This window comes from Triturus cristatus, chromosome 8, assembly GCF_964204655.1.
Source record: "Triturus cristatus chromosome 8, aTriCri1.1, whole genome shotgun sequence".
NCBI lineage: Eukaryota > Metazoa > Chordata > Amphibia > Caudata > Salamandridae > Triturus > Triturus cristatus.
Genome location: NC_140591.1, coordinates 373,353,481 through 373,370,731, shown reverse-complemented (window position 1 = coordinate 373,370,731; position 17,251 = coordinate 373,353,481). Strand labels below are relative to the sequence as shown.

The window sequence follows — 17,251 nt, the reverse complement described above, 5'->3', positions numbered from 1 at the left end:
ATCAAAACATGCACTCCATCAAAACATGCACTCCATCTCTGCTTTATAGTCTTTAGGCCAGCATTTGACTACATAGATCGAGCAAGACTCTGCAGAAATTTGGAATTCTGGTAAATTTAACAAGCACTCCTGGACATGCTGACACCTGGATACAAGTTAAACTGGGCGATGGCACACAGCTCTCAAGGCGCATTTCTATCACCAAAAGGCTCAAATAAGGATGTGTGCTCGCCCCAATCCTGTTCAATCTCTGCATGGCGGACTTGACACAAAATCTTAACTCCTGCAATGCACATGCTCCAAGGATGGATGGTAAGGCTTTAGCTAGTATCTTATATGCCGATGATGTGGTTCTGATGAGCCATACACAAGTGGGTATGCAACGCCTCCTGAATACACTGCAGGGATATGCAGCAGACCACTTCCTTGAAGTAAACTTTGAGAAAACCAAAACAATGACCATAAAAAGGAGAAGGGAAAACCCTCATGTAACACCCAAATTCAGAAGGCAACCAGTTAGAAATATCTAGCGGCAACTATCGATAACGATGGCCAATTCGCTAGGCTACTTGAGATGATTAGAAGAAAAGGGATGGCTCTAGCAACAACCTTGAGGCACTTAAAATCCAAGCTAAAAGGCTCTATACTCTCCCCTCTATATATTCTGCCCACCATCACATATGGTAGTGAATCCCTGAGAGTGAGAGACTCTAAACCCCTGGACAGTATATGAGTCAGGGCCTACAGAATTATGTGTAGTAGACCAATTTATGCCTCTGCAGCACAGATCCGCCTGGGGTTTTCCCTTAGACCGAACAACTTCTTGCAAGACTGGGGCCCAATATAGCCTACCGTCACAAAATTAGAAACGCCCCACCAAACACCCTAAATCACCTGCTCTGGCAAGAGCTCCAGCATAGAACAATATTACCGGCAAGAATATTCCTACCGAAATCCCTTGAAAACACTGTGCTCTCCCAGCTCTGGAAAGCCCCAACTACCCATGCAGTCTTTTAAAAGGTGGTACAGAAGGCTATCCGGAGCCTTTCCCTAGTAGAAGATAATGCCACTTTCTCAGTCAATGGCAGTCAATGGGTATACATTGCTTAGCCCACAGCCATATTTTAGCCTGTGATATCCCAGGAATATCAAGGAAAGTTTTTTGAAACATCAGCTGGGAAAACTCCCAGCTATCCTGCATCTTCCAGCATGGCTGAGGGGGCAAATACCATCATGCTGCCACTTGTGCAGCAACGGAAATTAGGGCATGGCACTTCTGAACTGCATGTGTATCAGCCTGAAGAAGGAGAGGTCTCGCCTGATTAAACCGCAGTTCAACCTTTGAGGATCTAACCACAGAGACAGGCTGTGTTAGCTTGTTTCAAACCAGAGGACAAACAATTAAACTGCAAGCTAATAACATTTCTAGCACTGGTAGAATAAAAACTGTCAAGAGCAAGCACAGACATGGCTTTTGGAATGCCACTGGCCGCTAATACTTACCCAAAAACAACTACTGCTCCGGCCTGGAACGAAAGTTGGAAATTAAAAAGACTCCTACCAAGACTGCTGCTGCTGAGGACTACTATCTTCAACAGTTAGCCATTTTAGTTAGAGCCTGGACAGCGCATGCGCTGCTACGAGGCATGCAGTATTGGAGTATGGCTTCGAAGCCCTGCCCACTCTCCGCCCATATTTTTAATTGACTTGTGTCATTGTCTTTCGTAAACGCTGGCTTTCGAGGCGTTATTAGGCTTGTTAGCCCCTCCTTGGTACCGTCTTGTTTGCATTTGTTACCGCCCATAACTACTGGACCTTTTACTTGTCTTCTTACAGTCTGCGTTATCTTGGCTGTGAGCACTATTTTGTTTAATGATGTGACCCTATTCCACCCACTACGTCGCAGCACGCCGCCTGCTTTTATTTTATTTACTAATGACGGTCCGCTTTAACTATAGTGGCCATGTTTATTTATTTCAGCAGGGCAGTCCGCTTTAAGTATAGATGCCGCGCATACTTATTATTATTATTTTTTCTCACGCCTGTGCGGCGTTTCAATATTCTTGGAAGCCGCACCCCTTTCTTTAGACAAACCGCATCTAAAGAAAGGTGCTGCGCCGCCGCTATTAAAGTGAGAGCACGGCATAAGCGCTTTTACAACAAAAAAAAAACTGTTTGTCAACAGAACGAAAATTGAGCACGGCATATCAATAGCTAATATCACAGTACTTTGTTCTTTTATTTGCCTTTGCTGTCCTTGGAGTAGGTTATAAACATCTAATGCCTATACCACCATAAACTAGACAAACAAACCTAACGTACAAAATATGCTCTTTACCACCTGCAATATGTCTAACCTTTCCATCTCCAGGTGTTATCGCTAAGGACTGTGACATTAAGCTTTAGCTTGGTTACCATATTATTGCTTCCACCGACTGCATGTGGGATGCGTATCTTTCTTTGTACCGTAGCTCCGTTACTGTTGATTACAATGTAAAGAAGGTAGGCTAAGTGGCCGAATTTCAGCCCTTCTCTTAGTTCTTTGATTTTTTGTGTGATTTGTTTTGTAATCAGTGAGAAAGAGGCCTTTATTGCGACAAATACCATCGTCGGTTGTACTAAGGATCTTTTTTATCTATATCATTTCTCTAAGGATGTCATCAAATAAAATTTAAATGCACCTAAAATTCGAATGATTATTATTCTATTTGTACTCGAGGAGGGGTTGAAGGTTGGTTTACATACTTATTGTATGTTTACTTATTGTATGTTTTTATGTGATTTGTCCAATAGTTTATAAGGTGATTACATTGTCTCTGTGGATTCACTGAGCATGTAAATAAATAGATATAGTTGTTGTTATACTGCGACAGTTAGTGTTGTCCTCTTCTCTTTACTTTTACTAGTTTCTGCAAAGTATGTTGCCTCAAGGTGTGTAACCGTACACCATGGTTCATAGTTGCAGCCAAATACTAAGTTCTGACAACATTTTTGTAAGAAAAGAATAACCTAAATAAAAACATATGAAATTGAAATGTTCGTTCCTCTTCGAGGCTAAGTGAGATTCTCATATTGCTCACATTTTTGGTAAAAGTTTTTCAATAATAATGATGCACGTTCCCTTGCATTTAGTATTGTGAAGCCCCTTTCTTAACATTATTCATTGCATATTTTCACTATAACAGTAATTGCATCCTACAGAAACTGTAAAATGCCAACAATTATATGAAGTTGATCTTTTTCCAGAAAATTAGGAAATGACAATGATTATATGAAGCTGACCTTTGACACGAAAATTAGTGTATCTGGTTTGAATGTATTTGTTTAAAAAATTGTATATATTTTTAGTCTCTAATGCACTCCGTTTTAGGCCAAAGCCTACCAGACAGTGCAGCTGTCTGGTTTGCAAAGACTTCTTGGGGACATGCGGAAAGATTCCCTGGGAATGCATTCTGCCCATAGCTTACCACTAACTTTGTGTTTTTAACTCATAGTTGCTTGCTTTGTTTTCTGGCTTCATTTGTTTTAGGCTGTCCAGTATGTCTTTGTTTACTGTCTTCTTCCACGAGGGTTCTCTTTCTGTAAATAGGCCTTTTGAATTTTGTTCTAATCTTGTCACAATTGCTGTGCATTTAATGACAATGACAATGACACTTTATTTGTGTGATTAATAAAAACCAATACAAAAAGGAACGATCAATGTAAAAAGGATAATTAAAATTGAGTAAAATAATAATGTATATATACGGCTTAATCCTAAAACCACCATTTGGTGTTTTGTTTTCTAAGACGCAATAAAATGTTGTTCCTTTGGCTGCACCGGACAAGTTTTTAGTGGGAGCCAGACTGCATATAGCCATCCTCCGGATGAGTTCCATGCTGTGCCATGGTTGACCTGTCCATTAAGGCTTGTCGGGCATGATAGATTAACTTAGCAAAATTAGCCATGTGCTTCACCGTGTCCAGCAAATATAGCTGAAGGACTGCCTCCTTTGTCGTCCACGTGCCCAGTTGGAGGAGAATGGGCCTTAGATGGATTCGGCGGATTGACAACAGGGCGGGACAGCATAGTAAGACGTGGGCCAGTGTTTCACGCTTGTAATGGCAGAGGCGACACTCCGTAATCGCTGGTCTTACTTTCACTGAAGGATACAGGTATTTTAAAGGAAGCACGTGCAGTCTAGCTGCAAGAATCTTTTGTAGGGCTTGCCTCCCCACCGGCTGTGTGAGGTGTGGTTTGAGGCCATATGGAGTGTGGAGCCTCTAGCTGTCAAAGCTTCAATATCCAGTTTTCGAGAGCATGATCTTACTTGTTTCTTTATTGATGTTTTAATAGTTGTATACTTAATAATATTGGGGTCCCACTTCTCTATAGCTAGGTTCAAGAGGTCTTTGGCTGAGGCAAGACTGCTTGACCACGGGTTGCCCGGGTTTTTAAATATTTTGTTTATAACAAACTTCATTGAGTTCTCTGGGGCCACAGTGGTTAAGTAAAAGTATTTTGCCAGACTTGCCAGTTCTTCCAAAGATTGTCTGTTAAGGTTAAATTCCAAGCGAATTAGAGTGTTCCTTGTGCACGACGGAAGACAGAATAGCTTTTTATAGGCTGCACAGTTGATCTTTTCAAGGTCTTGCACCAATTTGCCTGGGAGCGCTTGTATTGCATAGTTGAAGGAAGGTAGTAATTTTGCCCTCCAGACTCGTTGAATAGCCGTGGTCGTTGGACTTTCCAAAGTGGCGTTAAGTTTACAGATGGCGTAAGTAACCATTTTACCTTTCTGCTGGAGCTTATGTCGATGAGCCTGTGGCCGGCCTGTTTCACTGAGCCATACTCCGAGATAATTGTACGATTGTGTGTTGGACAATGTTAATGGTCCCAGACTCCATTTCATTAACTTCTTTTTCGGATGACAGCCAAAGATCACTATCTTAGATTTCGTTGGGTTTGCGACCAGCTTGTTTTTGGTATTATACTCTGCTAGTGCTGTTAGGCCTTTTTGAAGGCCAACTTTGGTATGGTCCAGGAGAATCAGGTCGTCTGCATACTGTATCAACTGTATTCTGGTTCCCCCAATCCTGGGAGTTGCCAGAGTTGCTCCGTGCAGTGCGTTACCCAGATCTGCTGTGTATAGATTAAAAAGCAGCGGGGCAAGGACACAGCCCTGCTTTAACCCGTGATCAGTGCTGATTTTTTCTGTGGCTGTTTCGCACAAGAGTTTGACTCTTACCCAAGTTTGCGTATACAGCGATCTGATGGCTTGTAGTAGTTTCGGGCAGATATTCCAACAGGCCAATTTCTTCCATAGGATGTTTCGATCTACCCCGTCAAATGCTGCTGTGTAATCAATAAAGCAGGCAAAAAGCGGCTGATTGTCCCGAGCCGTTGTTTGTTGTACTATATATGATAGGGCAATGATATTATCTAAGGTGGAGCCTCCCGTCGGAAACCCTGTCTGATAGAAAGGAAGCAGATTCTCCTTACTAACCCAATACACTAGTTCCATCAGGAGAGTGCTTGCATAGGCCTTGCCCTCAACGTCCAATAAGGCAATCATGTGGTAGTTCTTAGGGTCCGTGCTTGGCCCTTTTTTGTAGATTGGATGTAATAGAGATCCCCTCCAGGAATCTGGGACGTCCTCCAAGAGCCTACACTCCGCATACAACTGTCCCAAATTCTCAGCCCAAAAGTTGATATCCTTCCTGAAGAGGGAGCACGGCAGGCCATTTGGTCCGGGGGCCCCATTGTGGCGTATTTTTTTCAAAATTGTTCGTATTGCCTGTGTTTCAGCAAGTATGGCATCGGCTGGGGGGTCCATGGATTCAATCGATGTTTTATTTAGATGTTCCCCGAAAGTTGTTATTTCAATTGGGTTTTTCTTTGAATCGTTGGTGTAGAGAGTTTTTACGTGGGCTGACCAAGTACTTGCATCAAGTGAGTTCTCTCTACTGGAAATTCCATGAATTACCTTATTTATATATTGCCAAAACTCTTGGGATTTACTGGGAGCAAGCAACTCGAAAATCTTCAGCCATTTTTCCTCTGTAAGTTCTCGTTTTACTTGTCAGACCACTGTTGCATGACTCTTTGCCGCTTGTTTTAAATCTTTTTTTGCAGTCACCGATCTGGTTGCTCGATTGGCTCTGCGTTTGGAATTGAGTACTCTTGAGCATCTCTTGATTGCTGGTTGGTATCCCAATTTATAAGCAGTGTTGACATGGATTCTTTGATTATCGCTCCCTCGAAGTTGGTGGGCTAAGTCATATGCGAGTGAGCCCCATTCTCCTATTCTGCCCTTGTCATTATGGCCAGTCTGCCAGCCTTTCCATGTTAGTTTCCATGAGGCAAACTTATGACTCGGAAACGGTCCCCATTTGATTCTTCTAAGAAGTCTATATAACTCTTCTCCCTTTGTGGCTCCAATACAGCGAAGAGCATACTGTGTTTTCGCATTAATGGACAACTTTAAGATAAGAGCAGCATGGTCACTTTCGATCCGGGGGTGGACTTTATAATTTGACATGTGTTTTTGTCGACTCTCACTTAGTATAATGTAATCTATTGTTGCCCGGTTGTTGTAAGTGGGTGGTATCAATGCTGTTGGGTTATCTTTTGTAGTTAAACAGTGTGTCGTTGCCAGCTTATAATCCCGCATTAGGGCATTGAATCTTCTGGTGCTTCCATTATGGTGATTTTCAGGGATCATTTGCCCTATGTCATGCATGTTAAGGTTGCCCAGAATAATGGAGTCCATGCCTGCATACCGTAGTAATAGAGATTCAATCTTGTTTAATAGCTAGTTTGTTGTTTGCGCCCGGCCCGTAGCGGTTGTAATAGACATTGAGTAGGAGTATTGATGTTGGGCCGTCTGTCGTAATCAGGCATTTCAAAATCCCAGCCAAAATCATGTCTGATGTGTTCTGTAATACTTAAAAATTTACTTTCAGTGCATGCTTGACGTATGTTGAGAATGCCCCCTGACAGTCACCCGAAAATATTGGCCTTTATTGCGGGTTTGAAATATTCAGCATAATCCCCTATTGGTGTTGAAGAAGTAGCCCATGTTTCCTGTGCACAGATTATATCTGCTCCTGCTAGGAATTTGATTGCTCCTGGACTTTGCAAAACTTTTTGTAACCCGGCAACATTCCAAGACATTATATTGATTGTTTGATTACTCACGGTGGAGCTGTTGTGCTGGATGTGGCCGGTGGTGATCTTTGTTGGTACCGGATGATTTCCCGGCAAAAAGCCAATATTAATATTAGGAGCTAGAATTTAAGGCCTGAGGGAGCCAGGTCCAGTCTTTACTACTATGTCCCATAATAAAGCAGGAGCGGTTACCTCCATCTATATGATGATGATTTGGATTGAGTTGCTGCTCCGCTGTATTGCTTGGGTGCCACCTATAGAGCTGTGTAGGATCGATCCGGTGGCAGGTGAAGTTGGTTGTTTGCTGTTCGTCCTTTTCTGTCCCTTCAGGTCTTGATCTCCCTGTTGGTCGTTTGGCCCTTTACTTTTCAAAATGTCTGGATATTTGGTGGCAAGAGGAAGCTTAATTTTTTTGCCCTAGTTGTCCAGTTGTGTTTTGTATCCTTTCAGGGCATTCGCCATGATCTGGTTAGAGAAGGTTATCTCAGTTGTTTTGTTTAGTTCACTCGGCCCTGGGCCGGAAAAAGCCACCCTGTCAATATCTGTTGATTTGATATTCTCCAGACCTGGAATGCTTTCGCAGAGCTTCAGAAGGTTCCCTCTATTGAGGATGTCCCAGCCCCCCTGAGAAGTGTATTCTGGATATAACAAGACTTTCGGGTCTTCACGGTCTATGCCAAAGGTCTGGCAGGGATTAAGTGAGTTTGGAAGGGCCTTAGTAGTTTCCAAAGGCTCACATAAGTTCCGCATGGAATTATCACAAAGGACCGATTTCCCCCCCCCCCCCCTCCGGTCCAATTTGTGTTTGCGATGCGGATGTGCGAGTCTGTCCTAGAGTGCGGTCCGGGGCAAGTTGGCAGTCTTTAACGCCGTTGGGCGTTAAATGTGTTTTCAATTTGGGGGTCATTATAGGCAATTGTCTGTGCGGTGTCAAGGTTGTTAGTGATGTTTTGGCAAAGCTCGTTGATCTGAGGGCCCTGTGCATTGCCCAGGTGGTCATTGGGCGTAGGAGATCTTTCAGTCGAGATTTTAGTCGAATTCACGCTTGAGGTGCATAAGAGGCTCTGACGAAGTATTTCGATGGTGGCTATGCCATTTATTTGTATGTCTCTATTTTGATCTGCAGTGATTGGTTTTTGTATACGATCACAACCCTTCTGGTTCTCACTGCTGTTATCTTTGTTGTCCTGGTTTACTGGCACAAACCAATGCTTAATGGTCCCTTTTAAATGACTTCTATCATATTTTGTTTTATTTAACTTTTTCAGTTTTTTCTTGTTTTTCCTTGATAAAGATTGTAGTACTAAGGGAGATGGTTTTGGGTCATCAGGTTTTCCAGGACTGTTATCGATTATTTGGCGAGGTTGTGGTTTTGACTGTGAATTTGAAGCCAAAGTATTAATACTCGATGGGCATTTGAGATCATTATTATCATTGCTAAAAGTTTTCTGCATTTTCTCTAGGCTATGCTGGTTGTCTTGTAACCATTGATGTGGGTCCGAGGTGGACTGTGTATCGCTTATAATTATTTTGTTAGATTGATCTCCCATTAGCCTTAGTGGTGCATGCGTAGATTTTATCGTATTTCTTTCTTTATATATGGTATTTGTACTTAGACTCTGAGTTGAGTTGTGGGGAGAGGAGCGTGTTGTATTGCTCATCCATCTATTTGCCTCACACTTAAGGTCTGTAACTAGTGTGCTCATTATTTCTGGGAGTTTTCCCAAGGTCTGCAGTATTGGGGAGCACCCGCAGTCGTTTGGTTTTACCTTTACCTCTGTGTCCGCCTGTGCTCTACGTATCAGGGAGTTTAAATGTTCCAATTTTAAATCCACTCCGGAAATCAGGCTAGCTACTGATTGCAGTATGTTTATTTGGATGTCTAGCTTATCCGCATGCATTATAACTGTGTTTCCCATTGAAATCTAATCCTCATTAATCAATGCAAGATGGTTTTCTATTCTTTGTGGTGCCAGACTAGGTTCCGTTTTGGTTTTATGCAAGTCGAACGGACGTGGTTCGTTTGCGTTTATTGGGCTTTGCTCCAAGTCTGAGTCAGGATTTTCTTTTGATGAATGGCCCTCGTCGTCGTCACCCGGTTTAATGGGCGTAAGCGGGAAGGTCAGGGGGTCCGACTGAGATTTCGGAAGTAAACAATTATCCTTAATGTCCGTGGTATATCGTATTAATGAATGGAGTTCCTTATTTGTCCCACTTTCCTCTGGAGCAGAGGTGGGTGGAACTTCCGTGAGACCATTATCCGAGTTTGTGGACACCGTTGTGCTGATTCCTGAATAGTTGAATCTAAACAAGCTGTGATCGATTGAGTATTCTTCAGCTTGTGCTCTGTTGCCCTTCACAATGAAAACTTTTGGCGAGAGAGGAACAGTCAGTAAGAGGTTTTGATTCAAGATTTCATTTTTAGCAGCACATGGTGGTGTGTTGGCAATAGTTCCATTTGTGTCCGTCCTAGATGCGTAGGAAAATTATTTCAAATGTTTTTCCACAAGCGCTGGAATTGTGTTGTTTAGACAATTGTTGAAAATAATTTCTGATATCGTTGTTGCCTTTAGGACTGTTACTACTGCAAATACTGATACATTTGTTGTTTCTGTTACTATTGTCGATTTCAACATGTTCACTCGGGTTTTGAGTTATACTTGTGTTCACATTTGTAGTTGTATTTGTGTTCCTGGTATCCGTCCTGGAAGCTGTCCTGGAAGCTAGGGGAGAGTTTATTTGTTCCTCTCCCAATTTTTTCCCATCCTGTAAGGTCCTGTCCTGTAAGGTAGGATCGTGTCTAGTACTGACTTTTCCAAGGGGATATAACATCTTGGCTTTTTGGCATCTTGCAGACTTATGAGGGCGTTAGTTGGGCTGGGGTTGGATCAGTCCCTCGTTCCTTGTCCGCATGGTTGTTCTATGCGGTGAGTGTCTGGCAAACGCCGGTCTTTGAACTTGGTTGATAAGCCCGAAGATGCAAAGTCTAAGTTGGAGATAAAGATTACAGTGTCTGCGATCTATGACCAACGTAGGGAGTGTAAAGGGGTAAGAGACAGATGTCAGATTGCTATAGAAGCAGTTATCAGAAAGCGGGAGGGGAGTGGTGTGAAATGGAGGCGGCGGGGGAGGGGTTGGAGGAATGTGGCCCCCGACCCCGATGCCACTCAAGTTCCTCTGAGCCCTCTGGTCACTGCTCCCTGCTCTCTGCTCTACTGCTCAACCCCACTCCACTTGCTCAAGTGACCTTTAGTGTCCTTATGCGTCCTTCTCCGGGGGTGGGGCTGTCCTGATGCCCTAATGCCACCCTTGTTCCTAAATCTCTGTGGGGGAGCGTGGGCTCAAAGACTGCCTGCAGTGTTCGAGGTGCTAGGGGCCGGAGGAGGCACCTGCTCCACTCCGCCTGCCCCACCCCAGTTAACACCCGCGCCCAGTCTCCACTTGTTGTAGGAAAGTGTAAAGGAAGCAAAGTATAAAAATTCCTTAAAAGCCTTCTAACAGTTGCAGCCCACGACAGATCATTACTTAAAAGCTCCTTTCTACAAGAGTGGGAAAATGTTGTCCTCCGCGTCAATTAAGAGCTGTTGACATCTTAGGCGGCAAAGGGAGTCAGCTGTCGAGGTCGGGACCATGGTTGCGGTGCGGGGGAAGGGGGGCGAGGGAGCAGCAAGCTTTTGCAGACATGAGTCAAACAGACAGACAAGGCACCGCACCTGAAGCACACCTCACTCCAACTCACCCCCTGGCTCCGGCCCCCCAGACTCCGCTCCCGACCAGACTCAAAGCCGGCTCAATCATGTATCACGGGTCACACGATGGAGCACGGTGCAATGGTGCAAAGAATCCCGCTGCTTGAATCGGCCAGCTGAAGTGGATGCCCCACAAACTCTCCACTGCTCTCTCCGTAGCGCAAGGTGAAGCAAGGCGGGGCTGTGCATTCAAAGACTGAGATCAAACATTGGGCTTGATCTTCTTAGAGAGCTTGGTGCTTACTTTTCTTTCTATGACTTCAAAGTGAGAGGATTTATATGACAATCATGCTGGGTATGGGGGTGCCGGAGGAAGGCTGTGCAATGTTATTTTTTTTTCTAGCGCACAATAGAATTTAAATGTTTGTAAATGAACTGTGCAAATACTTCAGAATATATACAGGACTAGGAAAGCACTAATGAAGCAAATTTTCTTGTAATTCTGAAGTGTGGTGGAAATATATTTTAATATGATCAAAGCAAATCAATACAGTAGGTGATGCCATTTCCATAGATTATCATTTGAGCGCTGTATACTTTTATCAGTAAAACCTATGTCAAATGTTATGGTTATTTCAATTGAAAATGTGTCGTCTGTATTGGCAGGGAGCTACTAAGCACTCTACTCCATGACACTCTACGACATTCTACCCCCTTCTGCGCTACATCACTCCGCCCTACGCCACTCTATTGCACAACACTGTACACTACCACTACAACTCAATTCTCTACAACACTCTATTCAATACTGTACTCCACTCTGTGACACTCTACACCTCTCTATGCCACTCTACTCCACTCTACTCCACATTACACCACTCCACCCTTCTCTGTGCCGCTGTACTCTGCCACTCTACGCCTGTTCACATACCCCAGTCTACGCCACTTTACTTCCCTCTATGCCACTCCACTCACACTTTATTCCATTCTAGAATTCGCCACTCCACTCTACTCTACAGCACTCCACTCTAAGATACCTTACTCCAGTCAACAACACCTTACTCCAGTGTACGCTACACCACTCCTCTCTACGTCACGCCACTCTGATTCTCCACTCGACACCACAGCACTGTACGCCACTCTATTCCCCTCCACTTTATGCCACTCTACTCCATTCTGCGCCACTCTGTTCCATCCTACACCACTCCACTCTACGACACTTTACTCTAACACTTCATTGTATGTCACTCTACAACACTACTCCACGCTATTCTATGTCACTGTACTCCACTCTATGCCACTATACTCCACTCTGACCCTCCACTCTATGACACTTTACAACACTCTACTCTACACTGTTCCACTTCAGGGCACTGTACTCCTCCCTACAACAATCTCTTTGACTCTATGCCACTCTACTCTAAGCCCCTCCACTCTACAACAGTCTACTCCTCTCTGTGCCTCTATGCTCTTCAACACTCTACTCCACTCTTTCCTCCAATCTATACCTATCCACTCTAAGCCACTCTACAACACTTCACTCTACTCCACGGAAGTCCACAAAGCTCTATGCCACTCTACAACACTACTCCACGCTGTTCTATGCCACTGTACTCCACTCTATGCCACTATACTCCACTCTGACCCTCCACTCTATGACACTTTACAACACTCTACTCCACAACACTCTATTGCACTCCATTCTACTCTACTCTGTTACACTTCGGGGCAATGTACTCCTCCCTACAACAATCTCTTCGACTCTATGCCACTCTACTCTAAGCCCCTCCACTCTACAACAGTCTACTCCTCTCTATGCCTCTATGCTCTTCAACACTCTACTCCACTCTTCCCTCCAATCTATACCTATCCACTCTAAGCTACTCTACAACACTTCACTCTACTCCACGGAAGTCCACAAAGCTCTATGCCACTCTGCGACATTTCCCGACATTCCACTCTGCACCATTCTACGCCACACTACTCCACTCTGCGCCACTCCACTCCGTGCCACTTTACTGTACTCCTCTAACCTTTATCCATGCTGAGCAGCTGCCATACTTGTGTACAACATGGCTAAAACAAATTGGCAAATGGCCAATAGCTATTGTATAGGCGGGTCTTATTGGATGTGCCAATGCTTAATTTAGCCTTGCAGTCTGATATTGCATTATCCTTTGTCTGCATGCCTCCATTTCTAAGTTTTCTATGTAAACTACTGATGTAGGTCGCTATATAACTTATATTAATTTCTTTCATCTTTTCAAGTCGTTGTTAAGAAGCCCAGAAGTAGTACGGTTTCTGCAAAAACAGCAACAACTGCTTAGTCAGCAGGCGTGCGAGCAACGACAGTCGTTCCAAGGAGCACCTGTATGACGTGGGACATATTCTACCGGATCAGTGGATTTTCTACATACAAGAACTATGTAAAAACAAACAAAAAAAGAATCTCCTTGAGTCTCCTTTGGATCTTGGGAGTATTTCTCTTTTCTGTATTTATTGTTTCAGAACACAGAGGATGATGTTTCTGTGGATTGTGCACCTAGGAACTGAGTTTGAAAATCCATTGACATATGTGACTGCTCCTCCGATCATTTAGAAAGATTCTCGTGGAATATGTTTTAACAGTGCAGACTAATGTAGTGTGTTGAAATCAAAAAAAATGTACTGCCTGAGGGAACAAACATAGTAATATTATACATGTTTACACAGATATTCTGTTACATGATACGTTTGGTTCGCTTGTAGAGATTGTGGCAGCAAAATGTTCCATGGAAAGCCCCTGCATCGTCCACCTCTGGAGGAGGAGAATGGCTCTGTGACGGAGGCGATGCCTTTTTCTTCGAGAGATCTTGTTACATCCAATCCACAAATCTGTAATTGATCTTATAGCACTGCTCTCCCCGACTGAACTGTGCAGGTTGTTATCACTCAGTCTAATGCTTTATTTATTGACCTGGGAAAAAAGAAAGCCCGTGTCGCACCCGCAAGAACTCAAAGACTCAGAGTTACTATGCCAGGAAAGACAATCAAGGAGAAGAATACATGGGCTTTTTGATCTATTTGTATATATTTAACAACCAAGCAGTGTGTGTTTTTTATCCCGCCATCATACTTGGCTTCTCAGTAGTGTGACGTGTGGCCTGGCGCTTTCATACTTTGCTCTGTGCAGGGAGGACCACAGCCAGGAATATGTATGTCTATTTAAAAAAAAAAAAAAAAAAATTCGTTGCTGGCATTGCCTTTCGGGTAATCCTCTGCATGGCCATTAAATTACTGCTTCACTTCATCTCATGTATATGGGCAGAAGGTCAAGAAGCATATCCTCCAGCAATCAAACCTTTCAATATGGATAACAGTCAACAAAATGTGGCCATTCCATTGAATTGTAGCCATGGTCCTATGAACCAGTTGTGACAAGACTGTTGTAGATATGAAATAGTGTACTTCTCTTTATTTTGGTATTCTGTAACGTAACTCTTTTTTCTGAGGAGGAAATATTTATTGTTAACACTGAAGAATCGATGCAGAATGGTGGTTGTATTTCGTATCTCTTCAATGTTACTATTTAAATTTAAAATGTCAGCGGTATCGTTACTTTGTTCCTTACAGCATCTGATGATCCTCTGCAAGTCAAGGTCGCCCACTGACGTTTCCAGTTAATACCAGTGTGTTACACACCCAATGAGTACCTGGCATCGGTTGTCTTCACTCTGCCTTGAGGTATCACAATAACAGGAATATTTCCCAATATCCAGAGCAAACACCACCTTAACTCATTCAACTGCGATCAACAAGATTACTTACAGACAGTGGAACAAACTCAACCTCTCGGCACTCGACTGCCATCTCGCATTGACACTCCTTCGTGTTTTCTTCGTGTTAAAGGTGTTTAAGTGGTTAGTATTATTTGTGTACAGATTAAAAAAGAATGACTGGATACTTGTGAATACATCATGGCTCCAGCGTTTGAACTGTTTCTCTCTTAGTTGTGCAGTACTCTTAAAGGCCAGGCAATGAATTGAAACTACAGAAAAACTGTGGGTATGTTAAAGTGCCCATGTAGGTAACCCTGATTATCACAAGATTGTTGTTTATTGTGATTGGTTGTTTTTAGGTGCTTTTTACCTCATGTCTCACGTGGTATTTATTGAGCATCTGGCTGGTACTCATCTACGCTTCATACGAATGTGAGATTAAAACCAGCTACTATATCTGTTCTATTTAGGTCACTATTATAAGTGGTCCATAAAATGGCCTAGCTCAGGAAACCTCTCGCTTCCCTTTCAGTAACTGGGTGAAACACACCGCATCCTCATATTTACTACAGAGCTCAGCTGTGCTGGGAATGGTAACTCCTGTTACCTTCCCTGTTATAATTGTAGGAACACTTAAGCCATTATTCCACATTGAAGAATCGGCGTGGAGCTCCGAATGTAATATGCTTGAATCTTCATATTGTTGTTAACTACATTACGTTTGAAACCATATTTAGTGGAGTGCACGAGGTGTTGCATTCTGGATTTTAATTTATTTGTAAGGGGGGCTGAGGTCCCTGTCCTATGGATCTTAACCTCCACCTATTGTACACAGGATATTCCAAGAGCCATGGTAAGAGTGGCTTTGAACAACATACAAAGTAATATTACAGGAGGAAATGATGGAAATGTCCAAACCAAGCTAAAAAAAAACAAGGGATCTTGGGTACCACACCAGACCTTACTCACCTGCTTCTAACTACCCTATTAGACATCACCTGAATTTATAAGGCCTGGTAAGCACCTCGAAGGCCTCCCACATTATTGGACACCCTATAACTGAAACTGCTTATCATCAGCCAGAGGTTGTGATCTTTCCGTCCTGCAGTGGTACTGCCCTGCGTTTTCCCCCACCCTCCACAGAAACCTCATCCCACCCACCCTCCACAGAAACCTCACTTCCCCCCCCCCCCCGCCCCCTCCACAGAAACCTCATCACCTGGGTGTTTGCTTAGCCACCTTGTCATAGCATACTAACTCCTCTGATCCCATTCTCCCACTAGACTAAAACTCAACCTCCGCTCCTGAGGCCAGATTGAAACTACCCACCTTTCTTTTGTATGACCTGCAAGGCCTTGATTTCTTTGTCTCTGGATGCCATGATGCTCCAACCCTTCACCCCCATCCCCATGCAGTGATGAAACCTTCTGCCCCATACAGTCTGAATCCAGTGCTCTATGTGCAGTTCTTTCCTTGGTGGACTCTTAGAGGGCTGCCAGGCCATTGCCTCTAATTTCCGAGAGCAGCTGTGGCCGCCTGACTCTCCACTGCCCTCAACCACGGGAAAGCCCGTAAAAAATCTGGGTGTATGGTTCGATGAGAGTCTCTCTTTCTTGACACATATTAAGAAATTGGCCGGCTGCTGTTTCAGCCTTTTTAAGGCTCTCAGGAACTTTTTCCCGCTTCTTCCGCAGGCAGCGAGAGAAACCGTTACATGTGCTCTGATTTTGTCACGACTGGATTACGCCAATGCCCTCTATGCTGGCAGTCCTGGCTACCTGCTGAAGAGACTACAGGTGGTTCAGAATACAGCGGCCAGACTGCTAATAGGCATTTTGTCGAGGAACCGCGTGCACCATCAATTGCGTTCCCTTCACTGGCTCCCCGTGGTGGACAGAGTTAAATTTAAGTCTAAGGTTCTGGCCCATCGTGCTCTCCACGGGTGTGGCCCCCTCTATCTTCAGAGACGCTTCTCCTTCTGTGTCCCTTCGTGAGCTCTTCGATCTATGTCCCTTCGCTTTGCCCAGGTCCCTCGTTTCAAGTATCAGAGGCTAGGGGGCAGCTCTTTTGCTGTGAAGGCCAGCATGGCCTAGAATGCCCTCCCCCCTTGCCTTGCGATCTATCCAGGACCCAGTTGTGTTCAAAAGGAAATTGAAGACTCACTTCTTTGCTTGATAGTCTCTCTCATTACCCCTTTGGCATCGCGCCGGGACACTCCTGAGTATTCGAGCGCGCTATAAATGGATGTAACATAACATAACATAATATGAAACCTATCAACCCCTTCTATGAAAGAAAGTTGCAACTAGATTAGGCATCAAAGATGCAGAAAGGTAAGAGAAAAGCACAAGCATGATGGCAGGGTTGGAGAATGGGCTGAAGAGGTGGGGAGACAGTTAAACTGAAGAAAACCGAGTCATGGAGCTTGGAAAGAAGACTCAAGAGAGAATTAGCGAGGGGAAGGAAGTTACACTGTTATTGGTGCTCAGACCTCTCAGATCTGAAGTAAAAGTAACAAATTGCATTTGTGGACATGAAACCCATACTAAATTGATAATCTATGTTGTGTGGTATGTTAAATGTAGTTCATGTTAAAATAGACTTGGATTGCTCAGGGCAGAGGAACTATTAGGTGAATTAAGTAGACTAAAGAG

The 17,251-nt window shown here is 43.8% G+C and overlaps 1 protein-coding gene across 1 annotated transcript in view; it reads left to right on the top strand.

Moving 5' to 3' along the window:
* Nucleotides 1-14,793, top strand: part of RFXAP (regulatory factor X associated protein) — a 98,205-nt gene extending 83,412 nt beyond the window's left edge. Inside the window, exon 3 of the mRNA XM_085621729.1 lies at nt 13,108-14,793. Coding sequence (XP_085477855.1) covers nt 13,108-13,215 — 108 coding nt within the window. The 3' untranslated portion in view covers nt 13,216-14,793. The remainder of the gene's footprint in view (nt 1-13,107) is intronic.
* Nucleotides 14,794-17,251: the final 2,458 nt, after the last annotated feature.